Below are 18894 nucleotides of genomic sequence, written 5' to 3' on the forward strand. Positions count from 1 at the left end.
GCAAGCCAAGCGTGAGTGGGGTCCGAGAAGCTTCTCCACCAGCCCCAACAAGCACCCATGAATTCCTAACAGTTCCATAGGTGGCACTCTTTCCTCTAGCTCCGCACTGAACCCGCCGCGCTTGACCGTGGGGCCGGAAGCCCAGGGAGCATGGAATGGAATCTGAGATCCACCCCCCGGGGGCTGCAGACCCATCGCGGTAATTAAGATCCCCATCGCATTGTGCACATGAGCTCAAGTGCGAGCACCAGCTTTCTGGGTCATACTCACTTCGGATAATTACATTCTGTCTTCTAGAACTTCCTCAGTTTTAACTAGGGAAGGAAGACGTTCCTCGTTGTTCTATTTTAGAAGCTACTGTGTGAAATTGCCCTACAGTGACACAGCCGCCCCCGGCCTTGCCCGGACTCCTGGTGGATGAGTTTCCACGATAGGTAGAGTGGCCCATGAGTGTGTTAACTGCCTAATAGAGGGGGGCGAGACGTAATGAATGAATAGTTGTTGAGTACTTTGGTATCTTAAGATGAAAGGCACCATGGGGGTGTAAAGCATTCATCGCCACACTGTATCGCACCAGGCGCTCAATTAAAAGTAATTCCATTTCTCATCTGAGTGACTGAGTATAGACCACAGTTTTGCAGAAAGCGACAGTCTCAAGATTCTGCCGAAAATGCTTTGGAAACAACCACCTCTTCTATCTCTCCCTTTACCTCCTCGCCCTGCTAAGACCCACAGAATTTGAGAGATGGCAGGTGAGGCCTCAGAGCACACGGCCAAAATAATTTTCCATGGTCCTCGAAATCGGATTTTTCAGATAAAATTTGGTTTTGGGGTAAATACCACTTGGAAGTAAAAAAATTCCCAGCCATGAATACATTTCATGATGATCTCCAGAAATGGCTGCAGAGTTTTCCAGATGTAGTTTTTACAGATAACCCCACAAGGGCAGCCCTGAGCTGCTAAGCATGGGGCCTCCATCGGTCAGCACGAGCACCATGATCATGCCGAACAGAGAGGAAGAGAGCTGGGGTCATGATACGTATACTATGGGCCCACAGTCCAGTACACGGAGACAGTATCATAAACTGCACCTTGCAGGCACCTCCCCCATATGTGGAAGGGATGGATATAATTTCCCCATGTTACTTGGGTGTAGGTCTGTGTAAGGATGATAAATCTAGATTAATTGCCTACATCAAGTACGTGGCCCTTAAGTGTCAGAACTGTGCCACATATTCCAGAGGGCTAGGTTCTGTTTACTGGCATGAGAAATACTGTCATTAGGCACTTCAGAAGGCAACCTTAGGGCTACTGACCATTGAGATGGACTGTGTTATATAGTCAGTGTACTCTTAAAATAGTTCATTGAAGTCTACAATACTCCATTCCAGACCTCCCAGAACTGCCTTCCCTTCTAGAATAACACTAATGCAACTCACACGCATGCATTCACCAAGCCCTCCTATATAGAAGCCTGTGATGGGTGCAGATGATGTTACCATGAATTAGGCCCTGCCTTTAGAGCTCTGTTGTTTCAGTTAAAGAGAAAAAGCAGAAACAATCAACTCAGTGAAAATGATAATTTTAGATGACTATAAATGTTAATAAAAAAGAGAGAAAGGGGGGGTGGCTACTCTACTATTATTTTTTAAAGATTATTTATTTATTTGAGAGAGAGGGAGAGAGCAAGAGAGTGCACACAGGGTGAGTGAGAACACGAGCTGGGAGGAGAGGCAGAGGGAGAAGCAGCAGACTCACCGCTAAACAGGGAGCCCGATGTGGGACTCGATCCCAGGACCCTGAGATCATGACCTGAGCCAAAGGCAGATGCTTAACCTCCATCTCAACTAAGATGGAGTCACTCAGGTGTCCCTGGGGAGTGGCTACTTTAGATAGGGAGGTCTGGGGGCACCTGGGTGCCTCAGTGGGTTAAAGCCTCTGCCTTTGGCTCAGGTCATGATCCCAGGGTCCTGGGATTGAGCCCCGCATTGGGCTCTCTGCTCAGCGGGGAAACCTGCTTCCCCCTCTCTCTCTGCCTACTTGTGATCTCTGTCTGCCAAATAAATAAATAAATAAAATCTTAAAAAAAAAAAAAAAAAGATAGGGAGGTCTGAGTCGGAAGCATGTGAAGGCAAGGCCATCTTGCTCATGATGCACAGCGACTTGCACATATTAACTGTCCAATACATAGTGGCTGGGTGGACAAAGTGGAAGAGGGAATGAATCCGGACCTCAGGTCTACAAGATAAGAATGCCCAACCCCCCTTCCCCCACCCACCAAGAAGAATGTCTCCTCTTGAATTTGGAATGGGCCCGAAGAACTGACTAGCGCTTATCTCAACCGCTTGCTTTCTATGAAGGAAACCAAAGACCAGAGAGGTTAAGTGATCATCAAATTTTGCAGTGAATTGGTGGCCGAGCCTCTGCTTGGCCCAGGGGTGTCTTCTATCTGTGCATCATATTTTTTCCTTTCTCTTAACCTCTTCAATTGTCATGTGTCTCTGTAATAAAAAATCCTATGGGAGTTCTCTGAGTCATGAATAAATATCAATTATCAACACTCTATTGCCAAATTGTGCTGACTTTTCCCGACTTTTTTGGTTACCTTTCTTTTACTGTCAAAGAAAAATCTCAGCCTTTATCTCTAAGATAGTATATTACAGTCTTCCCCAATTTTTTTTTTAAGATTTTATTTATTTATTTGACAGAGACAGACACAGCGAGAAAGGGAACACAAGCAGGGGGAGTGGGAGAGGAGGAAGCAGGCTTCCCGCCAAGCAGGGAGCCTGATGTGGGGCTCGATCCCTGGGATAGTGACCTGAGCGGAAGGCAGACGCTTTACCATTTGAGCCACCCGGGCGCCTCCCCCAACAACCTTTTTAACCCTGTTGATATCCATGATGTTTATCAAAAGCATCCTTCCTCTCTGAGATCAAAGAACCCTATACCAGATTTTCTCCTGAAACTAACTTCATGCATCTTCTCTTTTCTTACTCTCCTATTTTCTACATTCATCCGTTTCCTCCATGCCTTCCTCCCTCATTCAGTCGCTCACCGTTTACCATGTGCCAAACGCTAGGCTAACCAGCAAGTATACAAAGACAAATAAGACACTATCCTTGCCCTCAGAGAGCTCATAGTGTGTGGTCTGTCCCATAAATGGGGCATCATAATATTAGAGTAATGGCCTGAGAGATGCATGGTGTATTAAAGAATGAAGGAAAGCACTTGATCCAGCCTGGGGAACCAGGAAGGACCACCTGTAGGAGATGATCCTAATTGAAGCCTTACATAAAGAACCAGCATAGCTGATTAAGGGGGAAGGGCATTTCAAGCAGAGGGGACAGCCTGAGTCAAGGCATAGAAAACAGAAACAGTATGTTTTGTGTGATCTGGTGCTGCTGGAGCACAGAGTGGGGAGAGATGACGCTGGAGAGTCCCTCTAGGGGGTGAAATCATCTGGCAAGCTTTGAATTTGCGTTATAAACGACATGAACCAATGACAGGTTTCCAGCAGGAGCGTGAAACTGTCAGGTTTATGATTTAGATAGACATTCCAGCTAGTGATGGACTTGCGGTGACAAAGTCACGAAGACCAGTCAGTAGGCTTTCCAGTCAGAAACTCAATGTAAATAATGGAAGACAGATCAAGGGGGTGGGGGGTTGGACTTAAGAAAACGTAGGATACCAAAATGGCGTGACTTGGTAAAGAACCTGGGAGTAGGAGTAGGAGCTGTCAAGGGCACTTCTAAGATTCTCACAGGGTTGACTGGTGGGATGACAGGGCCAATATCAGGAGAGAGAATAAGTTAAACGGCCAAGAGATACAACATAAGTGGACACTGATGTAAACCATGGACTTTGGGTACTGACGATATGTTGATGTAGCTTCTCTAATAAATATGTCACTCTCCTGCAGATTACTGATAGTAGGGGAGGCCTACTATCAGTGCGTGTAGGGTCAGAGGATATGGTAACTCTTGATCCTTTCTGCCTGATTTTGCTGTGAAGCTAAAACTTCTCTAAAAATAAGGTCTTTTTAGGATTGCCTGACTGGCTCAGTTACAAAAGCATGCAACTTTTGATCTTGAGGTCATGAGTTTGAACCCCACACTGGGTGTAGAGATTACTTAAATAAATAAAACTTAAAAAAAAAAAAAAGACCAGAGATGTCACGCAAGATGGTGAGTTCACTTTAAGATGCCTGTGGGAGACCCAGGAGGACACGTCCATGGCCCGAGTTCAGGTACATTAAGGCTCAAGTAGACATCTAAGAAGAGTGATGCATATGGAGGCCCTCAGTTTAGAGGTGCTCTTATCTAGTTTTTCAGAAAGGAAGCAAAAGTTTGTGAGACAGAGAGAAGGAGGGACTGCATCTCAATCAAGGAAAAGAGAGCAAAGGCACAGAGCCATGGGCGGACACCCCATGGACACGAGGTTCTGGATAAGCCCCGAGAGATCACGGTGGGTTTCAGCTGTCCCACTGCCTGCCCTTACAGCTCGTATTTCTTCCTCCTTGTCTTTGAGTGCAGGTGTGCTCACACCCGGGAGACTCCTGATTACTGCCTAGACCAGACAATTAGCACGTTCCTTTGGCCAAGCAGCTGTACGCGTCCCACGCACGCTACAATGTTCCATTTGTCCCTGGGGGGACACAGAACGTGACCCAAGTGTGTTCAGAGGCTTGCACTGGCGCACTGCCAAGGCTGCGTGTCAGAACGATCTGTGGAGCCTTTTTTCAAATACTTCCTCCCTCCCCCTGCCTTGCTCTCTCCACCAGGGGGTTTTGATCTTGGTGAACAAGGGTGTGATGCTGCACTTAGCCATGTGTTTTCAAAAGCTCCAGAGACGATGTGAAAACTACTACCTTTAGGAGTCTAAGTGGGCTCTGTGTGGTCCTTCTCACGTACTATCTAATGGCGCTAAAAAGCCAAAGATGCCTTTGGCATCTTTCTAGCAATGGTGAGTGATCTTCTCCACTTTGTTTTTCCTCATTGCACTTGCCAGAACATGACTGTATATGATGTATCCATTTAGTTGTTCATTAGTTCTCAATCTCCCACACTGGACTGTAAATGTCCCCAAAGAAAACACTTCATCTGGCTTACTGTCGTAGTCTCGACACCACCAAGGTCTAGATGAAGTAGGCACTGGGTAAGGACACTTACCTGCGGACGCCTGTTACTTAACAGGGAACATCCCTCAACTGTGAAAGGGATGATTCCTCTTCTGACCTTTCGAATAAAAACAAAAACCACACACCAGACTGGAATGAATGAAACCGTACAATATGTATAAAATCTACTTACCTTAGCATAGTCTAATCTTCCTTTCTCTCGAGCCTAAAGTAGAAAGAGGGGGAAATTAATTTGTTAGTTCTTTAAAAATTATTTAGTGCTTCTATAACTTGTACTTCTCCAAGAATAAAGGTTGACCTCCCTTGGTTCCCTACCATGTATCTCTTTATACATCTATATAGTTGTATCTCTACACAACTATACACATAACACTTTTAAACACACTGAAAAGTTGAAAGAACAGGAGAGGAAGCACACGTATATGCTCTATCTAGACATGGCAGTGGCGGACATCATAACTCTTCACCCCGCCGCGCTTCAGCACACGTCTTGTAAGCATAGAACGTCTCAGACGTGACCACGTGACTGCTACCCAATGTTAAAAACTGACAATAATTCCATATTATCTGAGATGCAATCCATATTCAAATTTCTCCTATTGTCCCAAGAGTATCTTTTATAGCTTCCCCCTCCCCAACCAGGATTAATCAAGATTTACACACTGCACATAGTGTTTGTATCTCAGAGGTTAGTCTTTCTCTTTTTTAATTTTCTAAAAAGATTTTATTTATTTATTTGACAGATAGAGAGTACAAGTAGGCAGAGCAGCAGGCAGAGGGAGAGGGGTTAGCAGACTGCCCGCTGAGCAGGGAGCCTGACACGGGGCTTGATCACAAGACCCTGGGATCATGACCCAAGCCGAAGGCAGCCGCTTACCCGACTGAGCCACCCGGGTGCCCCTCAGAGGTTAGTCTTTTAAATCTAGACTAGACCCTTCTCATTTTTCAAGAAGTAAAAATAAAAACTATTAATTTTTCATGAAGATCATGGACTTTTAAAAATTTTATTCTTATTTTTTAAAGATTTTATTTATTTATTTGACACAGAGAGAGACAGTGAAAGCAGGAACACAGGTAGGGGGAGTGGGAGAGGGAGAAGCAGGCTTCCCGCTGAGCAGGGAGCCAGATGCGGGGCTTGATCCCAGGATCCCAGGATCATGACCTGAGCCAAAGGTAGACACTTAACAATTGAGCCACCCAGGTGCCCCTTGATTTTATTTGTAAGTAATGTCTACACCCAATGTGGGGCTCAGACCCACAATGCCGAGATCAAGAACTGCTGAGTCAGCCAGGCACTCTGAAAATCTGACTTTTTTGATTTGCCATATTATTTTTTCACTGTCACTTAACTTGTCCCTGTTTTGCTTGCAAACTGAAAGCTAGGTCCAAAAAAACTTGTTTAAATGTTTCTGCCATGAGTACTTTATACAAAATATTACATACTTAATACTGTATCAATTCAGGAGGCACAAAATGTTAGGCGGTCCCACTCTTAGTAAAGCTATGAATTTGATCACTTGGTTAAGGTGGTGACTATCAGATGGTTCCCCTGTAACAATGTTTCCTCTTGCATAAACGTAAGTAATGTGTGGGGCCAGTGTCTCCTCCAGTTCCTTTGGCATAATTTTTATTATGTTGTATTATGTTGAAAGACCCCCACCTCCACCCCCCAGCTGCTCAGAGATTAGAGAGAAGAAAGGTCGAATTGAAAACGACATACTAGGGGTGTCTGGGTGGCTCAGTTAGTCATTCGACTCTTGATTTCGGTCAGGTCATGATCTCGGGACCATGAGGTCGCGCAAGGCCCCCATTGGGCTCCATGCTCAGCACGGAGTGTGCCTGGGATTCTCTCTTTCCTTCTGCCTGCCTCCCACCCCCTCTCACTATCTCTGTCTCTAAAATAAAATAAATCTTATTTTTTAAAAAGATTTTATTTATTTATTTGACAGAGGAGACACAGCGAGAGAGGGAATATAAGCAGGGCGAGTGGGAGAGGGAGAAGCAGGCTTCCTGCTGAGCAAGGAGCCTGACGTGGGGCTTGATCCCAGGACCCTGGGATCATGACCCAAGCGGAAGGCAGACACTCAACAACTGAGCCACCCAGGCACCCCTAAAATAAATCTTAAAAAAAAAAAAAAAGACATTCTAAATGGGGTCAGACTTTATTTAAAAATATTTTAGTTATTAAAAATTTAAAATTAACACATACAGTCAAAAGTATTATATAAAATTTCCTAACATAACAGAGACAATCAGTGTATTAATCTTTGTTGATCCGTCAGCTCATTTTTGTAGACTTCAGAATAAAACTCCTGCTACCTCAGAGTAAGAACTGTTCGATTTGCAAACAGGTTAGGTCTTGAGACCATTTTGTTCCTAAGTCAAATTACTACTTGAGAGAAAAGATTTTATATAACATTCATCTTGACTCTTCTTGCTTCTTTAGAATCCTTTAAAAAATTTTATACAAAGATGTCTGCATTTTCTTTCTTATTTTCTTTAATAAGTAACTTAGAAGAAGACACTGCTCAGGTAGTAGCCCCTGGCACTAACGCAAACCACTCTAAGTTGAAAGTGTGACTTGAATGTTTTCTATGAAACAAAAGTTTTCTGCAACCAATGTATTATAATGAATAATTCAGGGTTTTCAATCTGCTCTTCAAATTTTTTAGGGATCTAGATTTTCAGTGAACCAGGAAGAGTTTGAACTTAGTCCTGAGATGCATTATACCACAAGGAATAGGAGTCATTTCTTGGAGAACTGTAAAAACTAGGCTTATTCTTCCTTCTGCTCAGGTATTTTATTTTTTATTTTTTTAAAAAAGATTTTATTTATTTATTTGACAGAGATCACAAGTAGGCAGAGAGGCAGGCAGAGAGAGAGGGAGAAGCAGGCTCCCTGCTGAGCAGAGAGCCCGATGCGGGGCTCGATCCCAGGATCCTGGGATCATGACCTAAGCCGAAGGCAGAGGCTTTAACCCACTTACTCAGATATTTTATATTTACTTGTTTGTGTGTCTGTGGACATTTTTTTCCCAGAATAGCTCTGTCTACACTCAAAATCCCTCTTTCTCCACTCTAATACCCGCAGCTTGTTAGGGAGCCTTCAGCACATCCGTTCAGCGCACTTGTGACCCAGCTACTAAACTTTGTTAGTGCGTGAACATGAACAGGCCTTGATCCAAGGAATAATCCATGGCTTGTGACCAAAATTTTTGCAAAAGCATTTCACAATTTGCTTGGTCTTTAAGTTCTCAAACTCCCAGCTGTCTCTTGCATTCATTTTAGGTTAAGAGATATCTGACATTGAGACCGAGCTTGTGGTCACAAGCTTTCCATCCCTTTTCAATTGTTCATCCTTTCCTTTGTCTCTTGCTGGTTAGTACGATTCCTCCACCACAGCACTTTTCAAAGGATGCACAAACGGGGAGCTCCACAGAATTAATTGTTTCTACTGTCCAACAACTCATTCCCACAACAAATTGGCCATTTCCTCACTACTTTCAATTTTGTTCCCGTTCTAACCAGCTTAACATTCTGCATCTTTCAACATCCTTATCTTCCAGTGTTTAACGCAACAGGTATGTTAAAAGTGTTGAAAGTGGTCTTTGTTGAAGGCTAGGAAGTGGAGGAGCCTTTGTATCTTGAGGCTGTTAGGTAAGGAGAGAGGGAGAAACCACATAATTTATGATGACTTCAGGTGGACTTCTCCTTTTGGAGGTATGAGGTTGCTTTCCAGTTTGTCTCATAAAACCAAAACCAAACCCAAAACCAACAGCTGTTCCTTCAGGTGGGAAGAATGAATGTAACGCTGTTCATAGATAAGAACACTAGAGTGGTCCTATCAGAAATTTTTGTAAAACCATTGTTTCCCTACTTGGGTTATAAATGAATTATCTTAGAGAATTCTATTACTTTGAGGTACTTGTGCTTTACCAATCACAAGCTATTTTCAAACTCTCTCATTTTATTTCACATAGCTAGCTTTACTACCAACCCCTCACCCAGTAGAGATACACTTTGCTGGAGACAGCAGCGGAGGAACACCATGTATGTAATCCACATCTGTTCAATATCAGCTCTTAAATGTTTTGAAAGCTGAGAGATTAGAAGCCTACATAAAATGACAGCACGATTACCGCAGCCATTACAACCTGAACAGACTTTAGCTGTTGATATGCAGCTCCCCGGAACGTCCTTTTCATTTTATCACAACAAACATCCCGTTATGTGAAACCATTTCATCCTTGACTGCTTTAGCTTGTACATAAAAGTATGAGTTATTTTATAAAACAAAGATGATAAAGATTTAAATCTTTTTGGTAGGGAATATATATGTATTTCCAGCCATGTGTGTTAATATCTACGTAGGTCATATACATACCTAAGAGTATATATATTTCGACACAAAATTTTTTCACAGAAGGCTTTAAGAGCTTATAAAAATAGAGCACTTGAAAAACCAACAGCAATGGTGATTTAATCCCCTCTATAAATAATATTACTCATTAAACAGTACCTATTCTATTTTTTTTTTTTTTTTTTTTGTAAAGCAGTTAATTTGGGAGGGGCCATAGTTTCTCTTTGGCCAGACAATCGCTCATTCACTAAATTCACCAGGCATCTCCTACGTGTCGGGTACCGCTTAGGCACTGGAGACGTAGCCATGAACAGAACAGATCGAAATCTCTGCCCTCACAGAGCTTATACTCTAGGGGCTGCACAGGCTTCACATACAATCTCCCTCTAAGACTTAGGCTCTCTGAGAAGAGACAACTTTGTCTCCTGCTTACAAGTGCATTCCATGTGTAGATCGGGACTAGGGTTGAGCACATGGCCAATAACATCTGGTGAATGAACGCATAGATGGATAAGTGCTTTTTCTTTATATATGTTGGTTATGTCCTATCTATTCAGGAAACTTACGAAGCAACATTCATTATACTCACTCCTAGTTCTAGGAAAGTGGGGTGTCTAAGGATGTAGTTAATGTGGAAGCATTAGCTGGTATTTGACAAATCATTTTCATCTGTCTTGAACAATACCATATGTTCACTTTACTGCTGAACTGCTGTTTAGAAGTGGGCTAAGGAGGGAAATCTATGGACTATAAATTCAAAGAATTCACGAAAATCAAACAACAAAAGGATAGAACAGAGAAGACTGATCATAGAAACAGTGGTTTAGTGTAATTCAGTGCCTCAACCTTGAAAGCAGTGTGTTGAAGCTGTAAAGAGCCTGGAATAGACACCTCGGGGCATTTCAAGAGCCAAACCTCAAAGCTTAGGGTGCTAAGAACGCCCTGTCTATGGAGGAAAGCAAGTGGCTAATATCTTGCCGGTGACCACTCCAAAAAGCACTGTGCCATCCTGGGAAGATGTGATATGCTGCGTGTCAGCAACTCTGGTTTCTAGCCCATAATATGTTAATACCTCCAACAATTAAAAAATTTTTCTGTGCATTTTCATGTTCATTTTCTTCTCTGTAAAATAAGAGTGTTGAACTAGATGCTATGTTCCCAAATGTTAGGCTCTCATAAATGCTGGACTGGCTACCGGAATCACCTGGGTGGTTTGTTAAAAACGCAGAGCCTCAGAGGAGTCAAGATGGCGGAGAAGTAGCAGCTGAGACTACTTCAGGTAGCGGGAGATCAGCTAGATAGCTTATCTAAAGATTGCAAACACCTACAAATCCAATGGGAGATCGAAGAGAAGAAGAACAGCAATTCTAGAAACAGAAAATCAACCACTTTCTGAAAGGTAGGACTGGCGGAGAAGTGAATCCAAAGCGACGGGAAGATAGACCGCGGGGGGAGGGGCCGGCTCCCGGCAAGTGGCGGAGCAACGGAGCACAAAAACGGGACTTTTAAAAGTCTGTTCCGCTGAGGGACATCGCTCCAGAGGCTTAACCGGGGTGAAGCGCACGCGGGGTCAGAGTGGCCTCAGGTCCCGCAGGGTCACAGAAGGATCGGGGGTGTCTGAGTGTCGCAGAGCTCGCAGGTATTAGAACGGGGAAGCCGGCTACAGAGACGGAGCCGAGGAGTGACTCTCAGCTCGGGGTTACCTTGAACCGGTCGCAGGCTCGGTGAGCTCGGAGCGCGGCCGGAGGCCAGGGTGATGGGAGCAATTGGGCCCTGTTCTCTGAGGGCGCACCCCGAGCTCTCGGCTCCTCCTGGCCGGAGACTGGGAGGCCGCCATCTTCATTCCCGCCCTCCAGAACTCTACGGAAAGCACTCAGGGAACAAAAGCTTCCGAAAGCAAACCCGAGTGGATTACTCAGCCCGGCCCCTGGTAAGGGCGGTGCAACTCCTCCTGGGGCAAAGACCTTGAGAATCACTACAACAGGCCCCTCCCCCAGAAGATCAACAAGAAACCCAGCCGGGACCAAGTTCACCTACCAAGGAGTGCAGTTTCAATACCAAGGAGAGCAGCGAAATTCCAGAGGAGGAGAAAGCAAAGCACGGAACTCATGGCTTTCTCCCCATGATTCTTTAGCCTTGCAGTTAATTTAATTTTTTTTTCTTTTTCAATTTTTTTTCTCTTCTTCTCCTAAATATTTTAACTTTAACCCTTTTCTTTTTTAACGTTTTTTAACTAGTTTATCTAATATATATATATATATATATATATTCCTTTTTATATTTTTTCATTATTGGTTTTCTTTTTTTATTTGTTTATTTTTTCCTTTTTTTTTTTCTTTTTTTCTTTCTGAACCTCTTTATATCTCCCCCCCCCCCCCCCTTATTTGGGATTTTTTTTTATTTGGCTAAAGCATATTTTCCTGGGGTTGTTGCCACCCTTTTAGTATTTTACTTGTTCCTTCATATACTCTTACCTGGACAAAATGACAAGGCGGAAAAATTCACCACAAAAAAAAAAAGAACAAGAGGCAGTACCAAAGGCTAGGGACCTAATCAAGACAGACATTGGTAATATGTCAGATCTAGAGTTCAGAATGACGATTCTCAAGGTTCTAGCTGGGCTCGAAAAAGGCATGGAAGATATTAGAGAAACCCTCTCAGGAGATATAAAAGCCCTTTCTGGAGAAATAAAAGAACTAAAATCTAATCAAGTTGAAATCAAAAAAGCTATTAATGAGGTGCAATCAAAAATGGAGGCTCTCACTGCTAGGATAAATGAGGCAGAAGAAAGAATTAGCGATATAGAAGACCAAATGACAGAGAATAAAGAAGCTGAGCAAAAGAGGGACAAACAGCTACTGGACCACGAGGGCAGAATTCGAGAGATAAGTGACACCATAAGACGAAACAACATTAGAATAACTGGGATTCCAGAAGAAGAAGAAAGAGAGGGGAGCAGAAGGTATATTGGAGAGAATTATTGGAGAGAATTTCTCCAATATGGCAAAGGGAACAAGCATCAAAATCCAGGAGGTTCAGAGAACCCCCCTCAAAATCAATAAGAATAGGTCCACACCCCGTCACCTAATAGTCAAATTTACAAGTCTTAGTGACAAAGAGAAAATCCTGAAAGCAGCCCGGGTAAAGAAGTCTGTAACATATAATGGTAAAAATATTAGATTGGCAGCAGACTTATCCACAGAGACCTGGCAGGCCAGAAAGAGCTGGCATGATATATTCAGAGTACTAAACGAGAAAAACATGCAGCCAAGAATACTATATCCAGCTAGGCTATCATTGAAAATAGAAGGAGAGATTAAAAGCTTCCAGGACAAACAAAAACTGAAAGAATTTGCAAACACCAAACCAGCTCTACAGGAAATATTGAAAGGGGTCCTCTAAGCAAAGAGAGACCCTAAAACTAGTAGATCAGAAAGGAACAGAAACAATATACAGTAACAGTCACCTTACAGGCAATACAATGGCACTAAATTCATATCTCTCAATAGTTACCCTGAATGTTAATGGGCTAAATGCCCCAATCAAAAGACACAGGGTATCAGAATGGATAAAAAAAACAAAACCCATCTATATGTTGCCTACAAGAAACTCATTTTAAACCCGAAGACACCTTCAGATTTAAAGTGAGGGGGTGGAAAAGAATTTACCATGCTAATGGACATCAGAAGAAAGCAGGAGTGGCAATCCTTATATCAGATCAATTAGATTTTAAGCCAAAGACTATAATAAGAGATGAGGAAGGACACTATATCATACTCAAAGGATCTGTCCAACAAGAAGATCTAACAATTTTAAATATCTATGCCCCTAACGTGGGAGCAGCCAACTATATAAACCAATTAATAACAAAATCAAAGAAACATGTAAACAATAATACAATAATAGTAGGGGACTTTAACACTCCCCTCACTGAAATGGACAGATCATCCAAGCAAAAGATCAACAAGGAAATAAAGGCCTTAAATGACACACTGGACCAGATGGATATCACAGATATATTCAGAACATTTCATCCCAAAGCAACAGAATACACATTCTTCTCTAGTGCCCATGGAACATTCTCCAGAATAGATCACATCCTGGGTCCTAAATCAGGTCTCAACCGGTATCAAAAGATTGGGATCATTCCCTGCATATTTTCAGACCACAATGCTCTGAAGCTAGAACTCAATTACAAGAGGAAATTTGGAAAGAACCCAAATACATGGAGACTAAACAGCATCCTTCTAAAGAATGAATGGGTCAACCAGGAAATTAAAGAAGAATTGAAAAAATTCATGGAAACAAATGATAATGAAAATACAAAGGTTCAAAATCTGTGGGACACAACAAAGGCAGTCCTGAGAGGAAAATATATAGCGGTACAAGCCTTTCTCAAGAAACAAGAAAGGTCTCAGGTACACAACCTAACCCTACACCTAAAGGAGCTGGAGAAAGAACAAGAAAGAAACCCTAAACCCAGCAGGAGAAGAGAAATCATAAAGATCAGAGCAGAAATCAATGAAATAGAAACCCAAAAAACAACAGAACAAATCAACGAAACTAGGAGCTGGTTCTTTGGAAGAATTAATAAGATTGATAAACCCCTGGCCAGACTTATCAAAAAGAAAAAAGAAAGGACCCAAATAAATAAAATCATGAATGAAAGAGGAGAGATCACAACTAACACCAAAGAAATACAGACAAGTATAAGAACATACTATGAGCAACTCTACGCCAACAAATTTGACAATCTGGAAGAAATGGATGCATTCCTAGAGACATATAAACTACCACAACTGAACCAGGAAGAAATAGAAAGCCTGAACAGACCCATAACCAGTAAGGAGACTGAAGCAGTCATCAAAAATCTCCAAACAAATAAAAGCCCAAGGCCAGACGGCTTCCCAGGGGAATTCTACCAAACTTAAATTTAAAGAAGAACTAATTCCTATTCTCCTGAAACTGTTCCAAAAAATAGAAATGGAAGGAAAACTTCCAAACTCATTTTATGAGGCCAGCATCACCTTGATCCCAAAACCAGACAAGGATCCCATCAAAAAAGAGAACTACAGACCAATATCCTTGATGAACACAGATGCAAAAATTCTCACCAAAATACTAGCCAATAGGATTCAACAGTACATTAAAAGGATTATTCACCACGACCAAGTGGGATTTATTCCAGGGCTGCAAGGTTGGTTCAACATCCGCAAATCAATCAATGTGATACAACACATTAATAAAAGAAAGAACAAGAACCATATGATACTCTCCATAGATGCTGAAAAAGCATTTGACAAAGTACAGCATCCCTTCCTGATCAAAACTCTTCAAAGTGTAGGGATAGAGGGCACATACCTCAATATTATCAAAGCCATCTATGAAAAACCCATCCCAAATATCATTCTCAATGGAGAAAAACTGAAAGCTTTTCCGCTAAGGTCAGGAACACGGCAGGGATGTCCGTTATCACCACTGCTATTCAACATAGTACTAGAAGTCCTAGCCTCCACAATCAGACAACAAAAATAAATTAAAGGCATCCAAATCGGCAAAGAAGAAGTCAAACTATCACTCTTCGCAGATGATATGATACTATATGTGGAAAAGCCAAAAGACTCCACTCCAAAACTGCTAGAACTGGTACAGGAATTCAGTAAAGTGTCAGGATATAAAATCAATGCACAGAAATCAGTTGCATTTCTCTACACCAACAACAAGACAGAAGAAAGAGAAATTAAGGAGTCCATCCCATTTACAATTGCACCCAAAACTATAAGATACCTAGGAATAAACCTAACCAAAGAGACTAAGAATCTATACACAGAAAACTATAAAGTACTCATGAAAGAAATTGAGGAAGACACAAAGAATGGAAAAATGTTCCATGCTCCTGGATTGGAAGAATAAATATTGTGAAAATGTCTATGCTACCTAAAGCAATCTACACATTTAATGCAATTCCTATCAAAGTACCATCCATTTTTTTTCAAAGAAATGGAACAAATAATCCTAAAATTTATATGGAACCAGAAAAGATCGCGAATAGCCAAAGGAATATTGAAAAAGAAAGCCAAAGTTGGTGGCATCACAATTCCAGACTTCAAGCTCTACTACAAAGCTGTCATCATCAAGACAGCATGGTACTGGCACAAAAACAGACACATAGATCAATGGAACAGAATAGAGAGCCCAGAAATAGACCCTCAACTCTATGGTCAACTCATCTTCGACAAAGCAGGAAAGAATGTCCAATGGAAAAAAGAAAGCCTCTTCAATAAATGGTGTTGGGAAAATTGGACAGCCACATGCAAAAAATTAAATTGGATCATTTCCTTACACCACACACAAAAATAGACTCAAAATGGATGAAGGACCTCAATGTGAGAAAGGAATCCATCAAAGTCCTTGAGGAGAACACAGGCAGCAACCTCTTCGACCTCAGCCGCAGCAACATCTTCCTAGGAACATCACCCAAGGCAAGGGAAGCAAGGGCAAAAATGAACTACTGGGATTTTATCAAGATCAAAAGCTTTTGCACAGCAAAGGAAACAGTTAACAAAACCAAAGACAACTGACAGAATGGGAGAAGATATTTGCAAATGACATATCAGATAAAGGGCTAGTGTCCAGAATCTATAAAGAACTTAGCAAACTCAACACCCAAAGAACAAATAATCCAATCAAGAAATGGGCAGAAGACATGAACAGACATTTCTGCAAAGAAGACATCCAGATGGCCAACAGACACATGAAAAAGTGCTCCATATCACTCGGCATCAGGGAAATACAAATCAAAACCACAATGAGATGCCACCTCACACCAGTCAGAATGGCTAAAATTAACAAGTCAGGAAATGACAGATGCTGGCGAGGATGCAGAGAAAGGGGAACCCTCCTACACTGTTGGTGGGAATGCAAGCTGGTGCAACCACTCTGGAAAACAGCATGGAGGTTCCTCAAAATGTTGAAAATAGAACTACCCTATGACCCAGCAATTGCACTACTGGGTATTTACCCTAAAGATACAAACGTAGTGATCCGAAGGAGCACGTGCACCCGAATGTTTATAGCAGCAATGTCTACAATAGCCAAACTATGGAAAGAACCTAGATGTCCATCAACAGACGAATGGATAAAGAAGATGTGGTATATATACAGAATGGAATACTATGCAGCCATCAAAAGAAATGAAATCTTGCCATTTGCGACGACGTGGATAGAACTAGAGGGTATCATGCTTAGCGAAATAAGTCAGTCGGAGAAAGACAACTATCATATGATCTCCCTGATATGAGGGAGAGGAGATGCAACATGGGGGTTAAGGGGATAGAAGAGTAAATGAAGCAAGATGGGATTGGGAGGGAGATAAACCATAAGTGACTCTTAATCTTACAAAACAAACTGAGGGTTGCTGGGGGGAGGCGGTTTGGGAGAGGGGGGGTGGGGTTATTATGGACATTGGGGAGGGTATGTTCTATGGTGAGTGCAGTGAAGTGTGTAAACCTGGCGATTCACAGAACTGTACCCCTGGGGAAAAATATATATGTTTATAAAATACAGACTTTCTTGACCTCTTAAAAAAAAAAAAACAACAAAACAAAACCGCAGAGCCTCAGTACCCTCGCCCTGAGTTTCTCACTCATTTGAAGATCACTGGTCTGGACCATTGTCTAACATCCTTTTCAATTTATTTTATTCAATTTATTCTTCCGTATGCATCAATGTTTACTTCAAAGGCTGAACAAGAACAACTATATAAACTCCTTAAGTCTCAAGGAGAATGGAGTGCTATAACTTTCCCCTCTTTTTCTGACATCTGCCACTTATCATGTATATTTCTAGCAGAGCAAGATATTATTAAAATAACTTTCTCGCTGGGGCCCAAAATAGGCTGATATAAAATAAATCCAGACTGTATTTCAACAGCCAGCAGTCCTGAACCTCTTCCTGCCACACTGCTCGTCTCCAGAAGCCACTGTAAATTCTCCTGCACACGACAATTCCCTGCGGGCTTCATTACCAGGGTCTTTAAAAGGGATTCAGTCATCTTTTTGCCTCCTGTAGGTGTGCTTCTTGTCAATCCAGGTCAGGAGAAAAGAAGGTAATTTTTCCCAGTCTTTAGCAGTTCACAGAGAATGTGTGGTTTGAACCTTGTTTTATCTTAAAAAAAAAAAAAAAAAAGTGAAAATAGACAAGATAGTGTGCCAGTGCTCATGACCAGAGGCCTCCTCAGACAGCTATAGTGAGCACTGTAAAACAATATTCTGTACAAGAGAGAGAGAGAGAAAAAAAAGCCAGCATTCTGAGTGAGAGGATGCACAGAGGGATTAATTCCAAAGGTTTATACACCCGTCTCTGCAGACCAAAGGCAGACAGATTCCCTGTTGGTAAGTAATGGATGTACAATGTGGTCTTTTACTTTAAGAAACAAATGCTTTCTTATAAGTCAGGTAACAAAGAAGGATTGGATGACATAAATGAACTGTTTCCAATTTTCAACTACTGCTATCTGGACTTGAAGGCTGGAGATGGAGAAACCTTTTTCTGAAAGTAGAAAGCTAATATTCCACAGCAGGGAGTCGGGAAATTGCTAGAGACTCATCATCTCTACTTACCACGTTATTCTTCCCAAATGCTAGCAGCTATATTTGGGAATAACAGTGGTTTTAAAAGAGATTATCTTTTTAACATTTTAAGGAAAGGGGCGCCTGGGTGGCTCAGTCGTTAAGCATCTGCCTTCGGCTCAGATCATGATCCCAGGGTCCTGGGATCGAGCCCCGCATTGGGCTCCCTGCTCGGCAGAAGCCCGCTTCTCCCTCTCCCACTCACCCTGTTCGCATTCCCTCTCTTGCGGTGTCTCTCTCTGTCAAATAAATAAATAAAATCTTAAAAATAAATAAGTAAATGAAATTTTAAGGAAAACTACCTTTCGCCTCAAACATTTTTTTCCTCCTCAAATTTTTTAGTGGAGACAACATCATGAACACCCATCTGCCCTCCACCTACGTTACTCAATTGCTAATATTTTGTCACCTTTGCTTTTTCTTTGGATGATCATTTGCTATCTATCTGCTGTAAGTTGTAGACATCATGATGGCTCCTCCCTGAATACTACAGCATTTATCTCCAAAAACAACGATGTTCTTCTGTATAACCACAAACTCATTATCATATCCAACAAGTTAAACGCTTCCTATAATGTCTAAGAAGTCTATACTCAAATGTTTCCAGTTCAGCCAATAGTGTCATTCAGAGCTGTTTTTAACCAGATCCAAGGTCAAGTTAGAAATCATATATTCTTTTTGGATGTCACGGCTTTTAAATCTCTTCTAATCTATAAGAGTCCCCACACCACACCTTTTCTGTTGTTCATAATACCACATGTTTTAAG

At 41.9% G+C, this 18894-nt stretch overlaps 1 protein-coding gene across 1 annotated transcript in view; it reads right to left on the bottom strand.

The window, feature by feature from the left end:
* Positions 1-18894, bottom strand: part of PDSS2 (decaprenyl diphosphate synthase subunit 2) — a 259040-nt gene that overhangs the window by 23009 nt on the left and 217137 nt on the right. The window contains exon 7 of the mRNA XM_032858248.1: positions 5310-5342. Within this exon, the coding sequence (XP_032714139.1) occupies positions 5310-5342 (33 nt within the window). The remainder of the gene's footprint in view (positions 1-5309; positions 5343-18894) is intronic.

Source organism: Lontra canadensis, unplaced genomic scaffold (assembly GCF_010015895.1).
Source record: "Lontra canadensis isolate GAN:19392208 unplaced genomic scaffold, GSC_riverotter_1.0 scaffold14, whole genome shotgun sequence".
Taxonomy (NCBI): domain Eukaryota; kingdom Metazoa; phylum Chordata; class Mammalia; order Carnivora; family Mustelidae; genus Lontra; species Lontra canadensis.